Below are 15,181 nucleotides of genomic sequence, written 5' to 3' on the forward strand. Positions count from 1 at the left end.
TTGATGTTAAATTTTTATCCTTTGGATTTTTGAAGTTATTTTCAAAAGGGAAATGCATAAGCACTCTTGGATGCCATTAAATACAAAAACTAGATCTTGTTGAAATACATACAGCAAACCTGAAAAGTTGAGAACTGAAGAAATGACCACCACACATCATTTTCCCACTTGAAATCAGACCTCACTGGCCACAAATGTTTCCATGTGAGAGATCTAAATGGAAAACAATGTCATTCTAGTTTCATTTAAATTGTACCATGTTTATTTCTAGTTCAATGAATAGTTGGGAATTTAATAAATGCATCTTAAGAAAACTGGAAGAAAAAGATGAAGCCGCTTGAATTCTGTATGCGATCATACAGATCATAAAACTGAGAGCCCAATGGATTTGTATTAATAAAGTCCAGCTTTATACAATATAGGCAGAATTGTTTTAACAGTTAAATACCTTTTGAATTTTAAAAAACCCTGACAGCAGTAAAATATTTCCCAAGGGGTCTTCATTCTTCAGTCACCAGTAATTTACATCCTTCAAAAGTTACTTTTTTTTCTTCCTGCTTCAAAGCAATTATTTTGAAAAAGGTGTGGAAAATACATTTGGTGAAAATAAGAGTAGAATGCAATAAATTCTCTGGTGAAGTTGTCCAGTATTGGACACTGTTGCAGTGCCCTCTATAACCCATCAGTATTGTCCTTATCCAGCGGAGCAGACTTTTTTCTTGCTACAGTAGCAAACAGTGCATCCATCATCCCCAAGACTTCTAGTAATTCCTCTTGCAAATCAATCTCTTTTTCAATGAGATTCTGAAGTTTTAGAAATTGCTGATCAATAACTGAGGATTGTCCGACCACATGCATGTAGATATCTGGCAAGAAAAAGATGCATGTTAAGATAGAACAGCTGTGCTTAATGCGGTTTAACATCTCTTACAAGCATAAGAAGAGTTTCCAACTGCACCTTTTAAAGACAAAAATTATTTTACTGAAAAAAGTGAGGCCGGCATCTTGTTTCAGATGAAACAGGCAATGAAAAGCTGAACATTTGCAAGCACAATACAAATGCTATAAATCATCCTGATCATCATTATCTATGAAAACTACTGTGTTTTCAATAAAATCATTTCAATTAGGTTTAAAACTGCTTTCATAAAGACTTTGTTGGTTTTGCAGCAGCAGAGTAACATGGTCACCCCTCCAAAAATAAGATTTCCTGTATATCACACACAGCTTTTTGGCTTTTCCTCATGCGGAGGATAAACAAAAATTATGCAAAATAATCAAGTGCATATATTATACAGCTACGAGAGTGGCTATATACCATAGCCAGCATGGATTTTTTGCATTCTGCAATGTGAAATTGAAAATAGCCCCCATACCATTCTGCTGCTTTGCATAAACACATTTCAAAACAAAACCTTACAACATTTATAGTCCTGAACTCAGAAACACTTGCTTAACAACCCTCTAAGTTTTCATAGTGATACACAAAACAGAGAGATTGAGAGTTCAAAGTGTAAAAGATGAGGAAAAAAATCCAGACCTCTGCTGGACTTTTCTGTCAGTGGTCTCATAATTTGTTGAAATTAATTAAAAATCAGTCATGTTCACAGAGTACCTGTAATCCTATTACTGACCTTGCCCAATACTCTGACCTTCATCTTCTACAGTTAAAAGAATGCCTGGCTGATTTTCAATTAATTTAAGAAATTTTACATTGAAGTCTTATTAGCATGCCTGACGTCATCAGTAAGAACCAATTGTCAGTGTTCTAAAAGCCAGACTCACTCACTGTTTGGCTTGGCTAATCGGGGCCACACTCAGGCCAGACATTTATTCCACTTTAGACAGTCATGGCTTCCCCCAAAGAATCCTGGGAAGTATAGTTTGTGAAAGGTGCTGCAAGTTGTTAGGAGACTTCTATTCCCCTGATAGAGCTCCAGTGGCAAGAGAGGTTTAACAGTGAGCCCCTCTTCTGGAGCTTGTAGCTCTGTGAGGAGAATAGCACCTTTCCCTTCACAAACTACACATCCCAAGATTCTTTGGGGGAAGCCATGACTGTCTAAAGTGAAATAAAGGTCTGGTGTGGATATGGCCAGGGACAGCTTTGGTTTAAATTTGGGTGGGAGACTACATGTGCCTGCTGTAGAATAAAATATAATTTTATAGGTTAGATTCTCTGTAGAAACAGTAGTAACACAAGAAAGAAGCAAAGTAAGAACACCAACAAACATACAAAAATGTATTTCTCCATCCTTGAAGATACAGTCCTGATTGCAGGTGTTGTCACCTCTCACCATATGCTCAGTAGCATGTTACCAAATTCTTCCAAGCTCCACAGGAAGTGGATTGGACTGTAAAAGACCAACCCAAATTGTGTTTGCATTTTTACACATTTGTAGGGCACTACAATATCTCAGAGAGGAGGTCAGGTCTCCTCCTCCCCTGGTGCATTCACTATAGCTGCCCAATTTCCCTGCTTTTTAAAGTTTGATAGAAATATCTGTTAGCTGTAGGTACATTCTTAAACCACAAGGTTTTTTTGCCCATTAGTGAATTTTATACAATTTTTTTCAGGCCAAATAATATTTAATTTAATTTAAAAAAATTAAATGTGTGTACCCCCTAGGTGCAATTTGGAAGTTTTGCTTATTTGATTGAAGTATGTAAATAAGCACATGTCCTTAATGGTGCAGCAGTTTTTTTTAGGAATTTAACAAACAGGATTGAGAATGGTTCAGATTACATTCCACATTTCTTCTATATTAGAACTCAGGATGACACATGTTGTGGCCAGATCCAGACCTGCTTAGCTGCAGCAAGGTTGCTGCATAATGTGCCTTCAGACCATGCCCATCTATTGAACTGGCTATCATGGTAGTGTAGCAAGCCTTGTACGCAAAGCAAAGCAAAAAGTACATTTTTTTAACCATTTTGGATTCCATCCTTCTTTATGAAAAGCAACAGAGAAAATATTCTTGGGTCAGCTGGGTATGAATCATTGTATCAGTGTTGTTAGATTTTAGTACCTACCTATAATCATTTCTGCAACATTTATCAGCACAGGAGCAAATCTTGCTTCAGTCACATGGCTGCAAGTTAAAAGCCAGATGTTAGCTAGGTGTAAAAGTTCAGAAATTTTCACTATTGTTAGAGAAAACCACTTAAGGATCACAAAGAGAGAGTGTCCAAGGAAACTGGTATGACGCAAATGAGAACTAGAGGGCTATTGCTGGCTGGAAAAAAGAAGTCTCTCCATCTTATTCGAAACAAAAGGTTCCTTCCCTTCCACCTTATTTCCATTAACAAAGAAAGAAGAAAGGTTATCTCTACCAATCATATTTACCTCCACTTCAAAAGCCAAGCATAAGGATTATATTGCACCTAGGTCCACATTAAAATCACATATATGGAGGAATGTCACTCGCTAATCAGTTTGAAAGTGAGGAATCATGAAATCGGAGCTGACATGTGAAAAAGAGAAGCCACAACTTTTAATGCAAAAAATATTTAAAAGCCAGCAAACATAATGAATAGATGCCACGATCCTTCACATGGAGGATGGTGCAGAACGCAAAGAAGAAACCAGTTAGGGACAGGGTGGAATGGAAGCAAATGGCCTTGCTTGTTCTACTTCCTCTCTTGCAACTTGGCCAGCCCTGACAGTGTATTCCTTCTTGGTATACCTAGCAATCCATAACTAGAAACTGAAGCAAGAAAGGTTAATTGGAGAGGGCCTTGAATGACTCCACAGCAGCTATGGCCTTGGAAGTTGGGAATGCTGTGGAAGGATGAAGAAGTGCTAGGGAAGTCGGTCAAGAGCCATGGTGGTTAAACAACAAAGGAGACTGGGCTGAGAAGCAGGGGCTAGAGGAAACCATGGCTCTCGGATACATGGGAGATGAAGAAAATAGGACCATGGGGAAACTGCACAAAGGTTATAAAACTATCACAGAAAGAAACCAGGCAGGTAAGTTCAGAGGGCTTAGGAATCAAAGAGCTATAATGCTGCTAGTTTACAGGGGTAGCCAACACCATACCTTGCAAATCCTGCTGAGACACCAACTCCCATCAGCCCCAGCTAGCATGGCCAATGAACAGGGATTATGGGAGCTGGAGTCCAACAACGCCTGCAGGATACCAAGTTGACTACATCTCCAGCTCCTGACAAAGGAATTCTGCCAGTTGCAGCTACAACTGCAGCGTTATGACCTGGCAATCCTAAAAGGAGTAATGAGAGCTAAAAAGCAGAGGGGGATGAACTAACCTGCCAATTATCTGGCTGCAGGCTTCTAAGTCACATGTATACATACAAAATAAGCAGTGCTTCCATCGGTATTTGTCTTCCTATGATCATCCAACCAAAACGTTTCACTTCCTGGTCTTTCCTTGTTCCACTTCAACAGAACTTGTCAAAAAGTTCCAAAACCATTTGAAAGCCCTGTTCTGGAAAGTGTAACACACACAGCAGTTTCTCCCCATCTGTAGCACAAATGTTTGGCCCAGAGAACACAGCCCTGGCAATTACCTTATCAAGAAAGAAAGGAGGACACTGAGCTGTTTTTCATCTCGCCCTGCAAGTGCATTTTTCAACGTTCCTCTGCGGTTTAATTCCTGTATGACAGCAACTGTAACTTCAGGTGACTTGCTTCTTACTGGATTCTAGAAACACAAAACATTCTATAGCCCAAGTTTGTGGCAACAGAATCACATGCATTTAAGCAATCCAAGGTCTTCCTAGTCCACAAAGAAAAACTAGTTCATTCAGAATATAACAGCCTGCCTGTTGGACTCTTCTGTCGTTAGTTCCTGTGCCAGTCTTTTGAGGTCTGAACAACAAGGAGCTGCTCAAGGACCATCAACCTAAAACTCTGACCACTATTCCCAACCAAAATGCAGAAAGGGCCATCTTGTTTTGGCCGGAAGGAGAGGGCAGAGTTATAGGTGTGGTGGTAGCCTATGTAGATATGGGCTAGATTAGAACTGGGGAACATATTTCCACATGAGGGATACATTTATTTCTGGGAAATTTTCCAAGGGCCACATGCCAGTGGGTCAGGTCAGAGGGAAAAGCGAGCAGGGCAATGAATTTAAATTTTAGCTGCATACAGTAGACTAGTTTACATATACTCACATAACCCTCTCTATCCTCTATGCAGGCAAATGCAGCATGATCAAAGGATACATTCCAGCCAAGCAAAAACACTCAAGGATGGTGTAAAGCAGGCCTGGTGATGGATGTGGTCTGGGAAGAGGCCCAAGAGCCACACAGAGAGGCGCAGAGGGCCATATTTAGCCTTTGGGGCTCAAGGTTCCCCATGCTTGGGTAGACTCAGGCAGAAAATGATACTCCACAGTTACTCCTAGTAACTCCAAGTCCTTATGAGGTTTTGCTTTCTGGCATAAGTAACTAAATAGAATAGAAGCAAGCATAGTTCATCAAATATAAGAGGGTATTTTTAACTCTTAAAATACACACACAGAGTTATGAAACAGTATAGAGACACCACAGGATAAGGAGAGAGGGATTCCCCAACAACTTTTTCTGAAATTTCCCACAATTAGCAGTAGCAGCTAGGCTGCATACTATGGGTTGTATCTAACTAAATCACTGTATGTGTAGAATGGAACTTCCTCCCGCTCTTCCCCCCACATGCCCCCAAATCTATTCTAGAGGGGAGGAGAAGGTTTGTTACACTCGTGGAAGTAGTACTGCACATACGATTTGGTTGCATACAATTCTATGAATGTAACACCTTTGTTATGAATCACAATACAGCAGATTCACTGGAAAGAGTTTTGCAGTATGACAGTGTAGCTATAGCTGAGCAATCTAATCTAAAAGATGACCTGAGTAATATTACCTTACCATAAGTACAGCATCCAGAGCCATAGAAACCTGGAAACTTCTCAGGAGCTTGTCATATTTCTTCAAACAATTTTTTGCAGGTTTACTGACAAAGAAATCCTCCTGAAAAAAATAATGGGAAAGAGTCCACGATCAGAGCCACAAACCACCATCCCACTTAAGTTAACACCACCTTCATTTTGTTTTATATTGTTTCTCCTGCTATGGAAATACAAAGCCAGATATATTTTGCACATCAAGAGTATCTCCCCCCCACACACACCAGTTACATACAAACGCTAGCTGCTGGGACGAAGGGCGGGATATAAATTTATTTATTTATTTATTTATATCCCACCCTTCCTCTCAGCAGGAGCCCAGGGCAGTAAACAGAAACACTAAAACAACTTTAAAAGCTTTTAAAAAAGGGTTAAAAACATATTACACTAGGGCCCCACTTATACGGCAGGTTCCATTCCAGGCCCCCACCAAAAAGCAAAAACCGCCGGAACGTGGGGCCCTACTCTGCTGTAGCGTGGGAGCTCCCCACCTACAGCTGATCATGCAATCAGCTGTAGCACATGGAGCTCCAGCCAACAGTGATCAACTGGAGCACACAAGCTCCCTGTACACCAAAACTAGAACCTTGAACTCGGCCCAGTACCAAATGGGCACCCAGTGCAATTCTTTCAGCAGCGGGGCAACATGTTGGCAATACCCTGCCCCAGTGAGCAGTCTCACCGCCGCATTTTGCACCAGCTGCAGCTTCCGGACCAACCTCAAGGCAGCCCCACATATAACATATTACAGTAATCCAGCCTGGAGGTTACCAGTGCGTGGACAACAGTGGTCAGGCTATCCCTAAATAAAATAAATAAATAAAAAAAATTGGGAGTGGTCTGACTCAGCAAGGCAGCTTCCTATGCTCCTCTGATCAACCAATTAAATGTTGCAGCTTAACTGATTTCCCTTATATCTTTGTTATTAAATTACAAACACATGCCTTATTAAAACATGTCATTTGCTAATAGAAAACAGGACCTGCTCTGTACATCTTCCCCCCTACCTGCTTTGGCATGTAGTTTCTTCCTTTCACAAAGGTCCTGTATGCAGGCCTTCTCTGTAGAGGCTCTCGCTGGTCTTCACGCTTCCGATGTTTAACATTCAGTATTGCATTTGTCATGCCTACAACTAGAGTTTCATCCTCAGGCTAAAAGGAAGAAGAAGCAGGCTTGCTTAACCAAAAAGAAAAAAAACCTTGTAGCTCAGAGATACCTTTTTAGTTCTCTCTGTTTAGTTACAGGAGAATTACTTTGGAAAATGTTTATTTTATCAAAGGAGTTTTGAATGACCGCTCATCAGTTAGATGTCAGGCCAGTTTATAAAGTAAGACAAAAATGGCATCTAACATTCTATTCTAGGCAGAGAGCAATTATGAAAGACATCCCTGTATCCTGAACAATTCCAAATTTGAAGAACAGGATGAAGTTCAAGTCTCCTCCAAATCAGCAAATGGCTGAGTGAAATTAATTTCCAGCCTAGTGGTTCAATCCTACGCATGTTTATTCGGAACTAAGTCCCATTACATCCAATGAGGCTCACTCTAAGGTAAATGTGCATAGGATTGTGCTGTCCTATGTTCAAAGGACTGAAGAGATCAGAATCAGAGCCAACAGACTTTAACTTGTTGAGGTCAATGGACCATGCAGCCATTTGCAATTAAGGTTATCCAAGGTAGCTTTGGGTGCTCCAAAATACAGCGACCACCTTTATAATCACTTGCCTGACGTAAATAGCCATGTGAATGAAAACATGGTGCAATACCTTCCAGAGAGAGCTCTTCTGAAAAAAAAACTCCACAAATCCCACATTCTTTCTATACCATTTTTGCAAGCACTAAGCCAATGGTTCCTAACATTTTTCCTCACAGACCACTTGAAAAGTGCTGTATTGGCAGACAATTTGATTTTATTGTTTTGCCTGGTGCAGCAATTGTAATGCGCGGTTTGATTTTTAATGTATTTTATTGCTTTCTTAGATATCGCATTTTATTGTATTCCAGTTTGAACTCCATGGAATTTATCAATCAAGGTATCAGGCCACTGTATAAAATAAGACAAAAAGGGCTTCTAACATTCTATTCTAAGCAGAATTCAAACTGTAATAAAATACAATATAAAAAATAAAAGCAGCAATAAAAATGAAATTAAAATCAATATGAATATTTAATGTAATGGATGTGTCATCTTGCGTCTACAATCACAAATCTACATATACGCTATGCAGGGCCGGTTCTAAAGGGCGGCCAGGTGGGGCACTGGCCCGAGGGCCCCTGGGCTCTGCTCCCCTTCCACGATTCGCGGCAGGATCGCTTGCTTAACCTACCTTGTTCTGCAGTCGCACACGCAGTGCTGCCCTTAAAGATGGCGGCTGAGGTTTCCCTAAGGGGCTGAAGCCTCGGCCGCCATCTTTGCTGATGGCATGTATGCATGCTGTGCATGCGCACCCCTGCCATGAACCAAGATGGCAGCAGAGGCTTCAGCCCCTTAGGAAAACCTCGGCCACCATCTTTGTTAAGGGCAGCACTGTGTGTGCAACCGCAGAACAACTGAGATAGGTGGGTTAAGGAAGGGAATGGCGGGGCGTGCAATCTGCGGCAGCAATCCTGCCACAAATCACAGAAGGGGAGCACCAGGTTCTGGGGCAGGCTTGTGCCCAAGGCCCCAGCATGTCTGGGGCCAGCCCTGACGCTATGGACCACCTGAATGAAGGTCGAGGAACATTGGTGGCATGAGGATCACAGTTTGGGAACTGCTGCACTTAGCTATTTGAAGAAAAAAACTGGTTAAGAGACTTTAAGGCCTGGCCTTACGAGATGTGGCAAAAGTATTATACAGGGTATAGCTAAGCTCAGCTTTCCCAATGGCAGACTTAATCCCAAAAAATGCAGCCCCAAATGGACAGAAGCACTGGAGACGCAGTCCAGAGAAAATAGAAAAAAAACATCATGGGCAACATTACACTGGCTGTCAAACCATAACAAGAAAGAATGCTACATCTGTGAACTTTGCACCTGCACAACTGCCACTCATTTCCATAAGATCTGCATTCACCAATACTTTTGCATCCAACAGCTAGCATTTTGAAATTCAGAGCAGAGAGCGCTTTTCATTGGAAAGTCAGAATATTTCTAAAACGGTGAGACAGTCATTACCTACACACTTGCCAGAAGCTTTATTTTAGTACTTACTGCTAATGCAAGACTGAGAATTGAAGCTTCATAGTTAAAACTGTGGACCACCTTGTAGGAAGTTGTACTGTAAACCTTCACATGCCTACAAAAAAAACCCACAGATCTCAAAGTACTCACTGTTAAATATTTTAAAGAAATGTAACTTGCATCTTGTTGCTGCAAAGAAATTTCAACTTTTAAAAAATATGATGTGGATTAAGCATTGCCTATAAGCAACCCTGCATGTCCAATAGGAAATCATTCAGAAGTGCAACTACTTTTGTCAAATGAAATGGGATTGCAGGAGGAACAAGATTTCATTTTGGAGATTTAAGAAGATGTAAGCAATTTGGCAAGGATTTATGAGTGGGTCCAATCTCAGGTGGACTAAAGCAGTTCTCAGCTTTCCTTACAATTTTAGTACTTAGCTACTGGACAAGAGTGGAGTGGAATGCACGGAGTTTCAGATCAGCTGCCTTCACATCAACAGAACTCTTTCCAAAAAACACCAAGGTTCACCTAAATTCTACATCAAGCTTATACAAGTCTGCAATCCTGTACTCACTTATCTGGGAGAAAGTTCCATTAAATTCAAGGGCTTACTTCTGAATACAGTAGGGCCCCACTAATACGGCGGATTACATGCCAGACTCCTGCCGAAAAGCGAAAAGTGGAACTCATTTAATAGAATGGTGCGCAATGCCCCAAAACTGCCATAAAAGCGGAACAAGCACCGTATGAGTGGGGCTTTAGTTTAATTGCATCTAACTGAGATGGCCGCATTAGCAAAGCGCCTTAAAGCAGGGCCCTACTGTAGACGTTTATTGAATTCCATTGTAAATCATGCACATGAAGCAAGTATTTCCACAATTCAGTTTCCTCTGAACACAGGGAAAGGGAAGGAACTTTGCAGAGTGCTGAAGCCCCACCCTGTAGAAATCTTTATAGCCACACAATTCACCATGCACTGCCCATACTTTCACACCTAATCTTTTCTTTTAGGGAAAAAACCAGAAATAAAGAAAGACTACATGCAAGCCGATATTCTTGGAATGCTGCTAAACTGTACACCTAGTTCTACATCCTACAGATGGAATGCAAAACTGCAGAACACACTCAGATCTATGCAAGGTATTACACCTCTACAGGCAAGCCTCTCTAGAAAAGCCAAGAAGAGAAATGGTGAAAAAAGCACAAACCTATCTAGTGAGCCAGAAAGCAGTCTCTGACCAGAGCTATTCAGACACAAACAGGTTACAGTCTTATGATGATTTCTCAAGGATACTAGTAACTGTCCTCCTCTAAGGATGTCCCAGACTTTAACATAACGTCCACCTTGAAAAGAAAGAAGGGCTTTTTATTTGTAGACATCACAAGTAACGAACAAGACATTTTATAAGCACGCACAAATACAGCCACTGTTTTTCCTCTAGTCAAAGTTAGTTTACACAATAATTATAGTCCCCTTCATGCATGAAGAATGCACTAGATGATTACCAGAGTGCAGCCTTACTTCTGTTGTCGGACATACTGCTGGCTCCACCCACAGACACCCACACATTAGTTTGGACATCTGCACTGAATGCATGTGCTTGCATGGAGACTTCCACGTAAGTGACACTGGGGACAGGACCATGAGTACAACCCTGCTGTGGTAACCACTATTCATGCAATTCATGCATAAAGGGGGCTTGTGTGTGCTTGGGAGCAGCCATTTCTGGATTCCATTTTTAGACATGCTTTTTCTTGGATGGAAAGATATAAGCTAGGGATGGTAAACCTGTGGCCCTCCAGATGTTACTGAACTATAACTGCCATCAGCCCCAGTCAGCATGGCCAGTGATCAGGGATGACAGGAGTTTTGGATCAACAACATTTGGAGGGCCACACATACCCCACCCAATATAAAACAGTCACACTCCGCTTTGCTTTGTGATCTAACACTCCATAATGCTTCTACTATGTCAGTAGGTGATTCAATAATTTGGCAGAAGAGAAAACATTTCCAAAAGAAAGAATTCCTCTCGTTATGGTAGGAAAAACTTTTTCCCCCATATAGATTTTACTAAACACAGGACCTACATGAAATGCAAATAAAGGAATCACACATGCACACCTCTTTGGCAATGTAATCAACTTCTGTGTGTGTGTTTTATCAAGATGATGGAAAACTAGAGATGTGAAGGCCCGGAAAAAACCCAGAAAAATTCAGAAAAAAACCGATTTTTCCATTTTCCCCCAAAGCCGTTTTTGTTTTTTTCCCAAAAAATTGGAAAAATTGAAAAAAAATGAAGAAAAATGGATTATGGAATGTTTTATTTTAGCATGATGAATAAAATGTTTCATTGAATCCTGGTCCCCCCTTTTTCTCAGTTCTTTTTATGGGAATGGATGCTTTATGTCTGCTTGACACCGTGGAGGACTAGCGGAGACATCAATAATTTTCTTTGTTATTAATGTTAATGGTTTCTTCTGTTGTTTTTAAATTATTTTTTGCCTGCTCCTCATAAACTGGCAAAACGAAAGAGGTTCCTTACAGTTCAGGTGTTCCTTACAGTTCAGGATCTTGTAGATCCATTTGTTACAAAAAAAAGTAAAAATTTAAAAAAGTAAATTCAATTTGTAATAATTGTTTGAATAAAATGTATTTTAATATACCAAATGTGATAATTTTATGCCAAACCAACTTGTACATAATTACATTTTATGTTCCTGAAGTAACAAAGTGACTTTCAATCTGTAAAAAGTGCTAATATTGCACTTTCAATTTTTCTGAAAATGTCTGTTTTTTTCTGAAAAAATGGAAAAAAACTGGTTTTTTCCATGGCTTCAAAATTTCTGGAAATATTACATCTCTATGGAAAACCAAGACTAAAATCAAAACTTGAATATACCCTTGAACAAGGAAAAAATCTGAAAGACATTAGAAGCTATAGCCCAGCGAGCCCTGGCACACAGGCCTTCAACCACGAATGGTACAGAACCTTATGGCAGCACACCAATACACTCTTGCCAATAGACTCTGCACCCACAATCATTTACAAAGAGGAGAAAGAAATAAGGGGATCACTGCAGATAAAAACAAAAACAAACTCTATGGTTGTTGAATGGGGAAGGGGAGAGATTGAGAGAGAAGAGGAAAAACTATCATTAGATGAAATACCTGCAGTCACAAGAAGACCTCCAGAAGGAAAAAGTTTAACGCTCTCAACTGGTTGCCCGTGTTCTATCGTCATGACACTTTTTTCTGCCCGTGTATCAAACATTTTCACAGTATGATCATATGAACCTAGAAGGCACCCCAGAGGGAAAATAAAGGAAAAGACTGAAAGTTGTAACAACTGACATCATGACTACAAGTCCACTATTTCAACGAGTCTGTTCTGAGTAGGACTTGGCTGGATACATCCCCAAGACTTTGACACATACAAAAGAATGTAATGCTGTTCTAGGTGCAGCTTTTTTGTTCACACCTAAAACATGTTTTAGAAAAGATGCTAATATGATTGAAATAGCCACCGATAAAACATCAGTGATCAACCCTCATCTAGCCCTCCTAACTGTGCTGAAGCAGAAAATCATTTTATCTGAACACAGATATAAAAAATTAGAAACCAACAAAGTTTTAAGACAATATGGAGCAGACAAGTGAAGAGAGCCGTACTGCAAGCAAACCTTTTAAGGCAGGCGTAGAGAAACCTTTTCAGCCCGAGGCCACATTTCCCTTCTAGACAGCCTTCCAGGAGCCAAATGGTAGTAGCGAGTGGGACCAGAGACAGAAACAGGCAAAACAGCCTTTATAAGTAGGCTAGTTTCTACACAAACACACCCCTCTCTATCTTCCATCAAGGAAACCAAGAGGCATTATAGGAGTTCAAGGATACAATCCAGTGAGGCAAAACACACTCCAGGAGGGTATGAAATAAGGCTGGCGAAGGTGTGGCCTGACAAGAGGATATGTGGTTAAGGACGGGGTATGGGATAGGGAGAATCCTGAAGGCCAAATAGAGAAGCTTGGAGGGCCACATCTGGCCCCCAGCCTGCTTTACGCCACCTGTTTTATGGCAAACCCTACAATATCTGCAAAGTGAGCGTGTCCAGCAATTTGACACAGATATGTAGAAAGTGAACCACAAACCTGTTACAAAAATATCTGCATTCAGTTTACCAGTACAACCACATCTCACGTAGTCTGTGTGCTCATTGTAAGATACGATTTCTGATGAGGATGAAATGTCCCATACTTTTGATGTGTAATCATCTGCTCCAGATATTATTCGGTACTTATCAGACAGAAAACCAACAACATGTACTGCTCTAAAAAGCAAGATTCAAAATTAGTCCCTTGCAATGTTTGTTCACACGAATAAATTTTCCATTTATCTACATAACGATTATGACAACTGTACTTTTATTCCACCTTTCCTCCAAGGAGCTCAAGGTGGCATACATTTTATCCTTACAACAACCCTGTGAGGTAAATTACTACTGATAAAAGTCTAGAAGAACTATACACAAAAGCTTTCCAGCCAATCTAGCAGTAGGAAATCCAAAAAAAAGCCTGATATGACCTAGGATGAGTGGTCTGATGCCTGTGTACAGATACGGTGATGAACTCACCAAAAAGCTGAGTGGAATTTCCTGGTTTTGTACATTGTGAAACAGAAAGGGGACTGAGGTGAGAGAGTGTCCTTAAGTGGTTAGTGTTTCCAGAATATCAGGACCATAACTGAAAAGCCGTTGCCTAGATATTTAGTAGTAAAAACTCTCAAGATAAAGGGGCCCCAATCATAATTGGTAGGAGGGTTCACAAGGGAAGACATCAAAGGATTAATTCAGTGCAAAATCCACACCATGAGTTTGCAACTCACTTCATGATTACATAAAAAGCACTCTTTAAATACATTTTCTATACCAACATGATGTGGAATGTAAAACCAAACTGTGCAGAATGGACCTAACAGTTGGGAAAAGAACACAGGCCTCTAGTGTAAAAATTGCATGTCACATTTGCAGCCTAAATTAATGCATATGTTGACGGCAACCAAGAAATCATTTGCTTCAGAATAGCTTTTCTGATGTCCAACTGCTGGGACTACTTCAGAGAAATGTTGCAATCTGCAGTCATAACCCAACAATTTAAATAATACATTCTCTTACTTAGTATGGCCATCAAACTGTCTCAATGGTGCTCTCCCACTGATATCAAAGAGTCGAACACTGCCCTCTTCACTGCCAGCAACCAGCAGCTTCCCATCATCTCGATACATAGCACAGTAAGCTACATCTTTGAAGCGAGAGAATGTTTTAATTGGTTCTTGGGAGTATCGACCATAAATGTGAATCTAGAACAAAATGTAATGCATAGAATGACATAACAGCACGATGAGGGGAAAGTAACTGGAATATCAAAATATTTTCGGCCAAATGTCTGTATACTGCTGGACTGGACATCTAATGTTAGCAAAAGATCCATCAAGGATGAAGAGGGGGAGAGTCAATGCCTGTAGGCTATATGCATAGAGATGCCTTACAGCCTCGTGTATGGCTTTTCCTCCATGGAAGCTGAGCCATGTCAAGTAGGTAAAGGTAAAAGGCAGGGTTTTCCACCAGAGCAATGACAATTCTGAACACTTTACTTCCCCCTTTGGTCTCAATGGGCCATTTACTTATCTGGGGAAAAGAAAGCGTGCAAATAGAAACAACATCAAGATCAGGCTATACTCTAATGTTTTTGAAATCAGCCTGCGAGTCTCCCTTTATCCATTTGATTGCTTTACTCTTTATTGCTCAATTTGTTTTTGTACTGCATTTGTATTTTCATGAGCTTGGATATTGTTTTTAATACTGTCAGTGTAAGTCATCCAGAGAATTCTGGTTATTGGCCAGCATAGAAATGTTGTAAGTAAATAAATAAATAAACAAAATAAGCCTGCTTTCGTAAATGGTTTTGCCCCTCCTCAACCGTGTTGCTGACAACGCTCCTTTTAACTTTGTCCCACAGAACTTAAAATCAAAACATTAAAAATCAACGCTGCTTTTAAGTGCATTACTCCATTCTGGATTTTTTATCATATTACAGTAGGTGTAACAAACACAGGATT

General features: G+C 40.4%; 1 protein-coding gene across 2 annotated transcripts in view; it reads right to left on the bottom strand.

Annotated features, from left to right (window-relative positions):
* UTP15 (UTP15 small subunit processome component) overlaps positions 1–15,181 on the bottom strand; it is a 25,435-nt gene continuing 10,254 nt past the window's right edge. For both annotated transcript variants that reach the window (XM_061621042.1, XM_061621032.1), the window contains exons 4-13: positions 14,238–14,422; positions 13,216–13,394; positions 12,241–12,366; positions 10,277–10,412; positions 9,096–9,180; positions 6,912–7,055; positions 5,867–5,968; positions 4,526–4,659; positions 3,031–3,089; positions 1–866 (exon numbers count right to left, since the gene is read on the bottom strand). In XM_061621042.1, coding sequence (XP_061477026.1) covers positions 673–866; positions 3,031–3,089; positions 4,526–4,659; positions 5,867–5,968; positions 6,912–7,055; positions 9,096–9,180; positions 10,277–10,412; positions 12,241–12,366; positions 13,216–13,394; positions 14,238–14,422 — 1,344 coding nt within the window. In that variant the 3' untranslated portion in view covers positions 1–672. The remainder of the gene's footprint in view (positions 867–3,030; positions 3,090–4,525; positions 4,660–5,866; positions 5,969–6,911; positions 7,056–9,095; positions 9,181–10,276; positions 10,413–12,240; positions 12,367–13,215; positions 13,395–14,237; positions 14,423–15,181) is intronic.

Source organism: Rhineura floridana, chromosome 1, assembly GCF_030035675.1.
Source record: "Rhineura floridana isolate rRhiFlo1 chromosome 1, rRhiFlo1.hap2, whole genome shotgun sequence".
In the NCBI taxonomy this organism is placed as follows: Eukaryota; Metazoa; Chordata; class Lepidosauria; order Squamata; family Rhineuridae; genus Rhineura; species Rhineura floridana.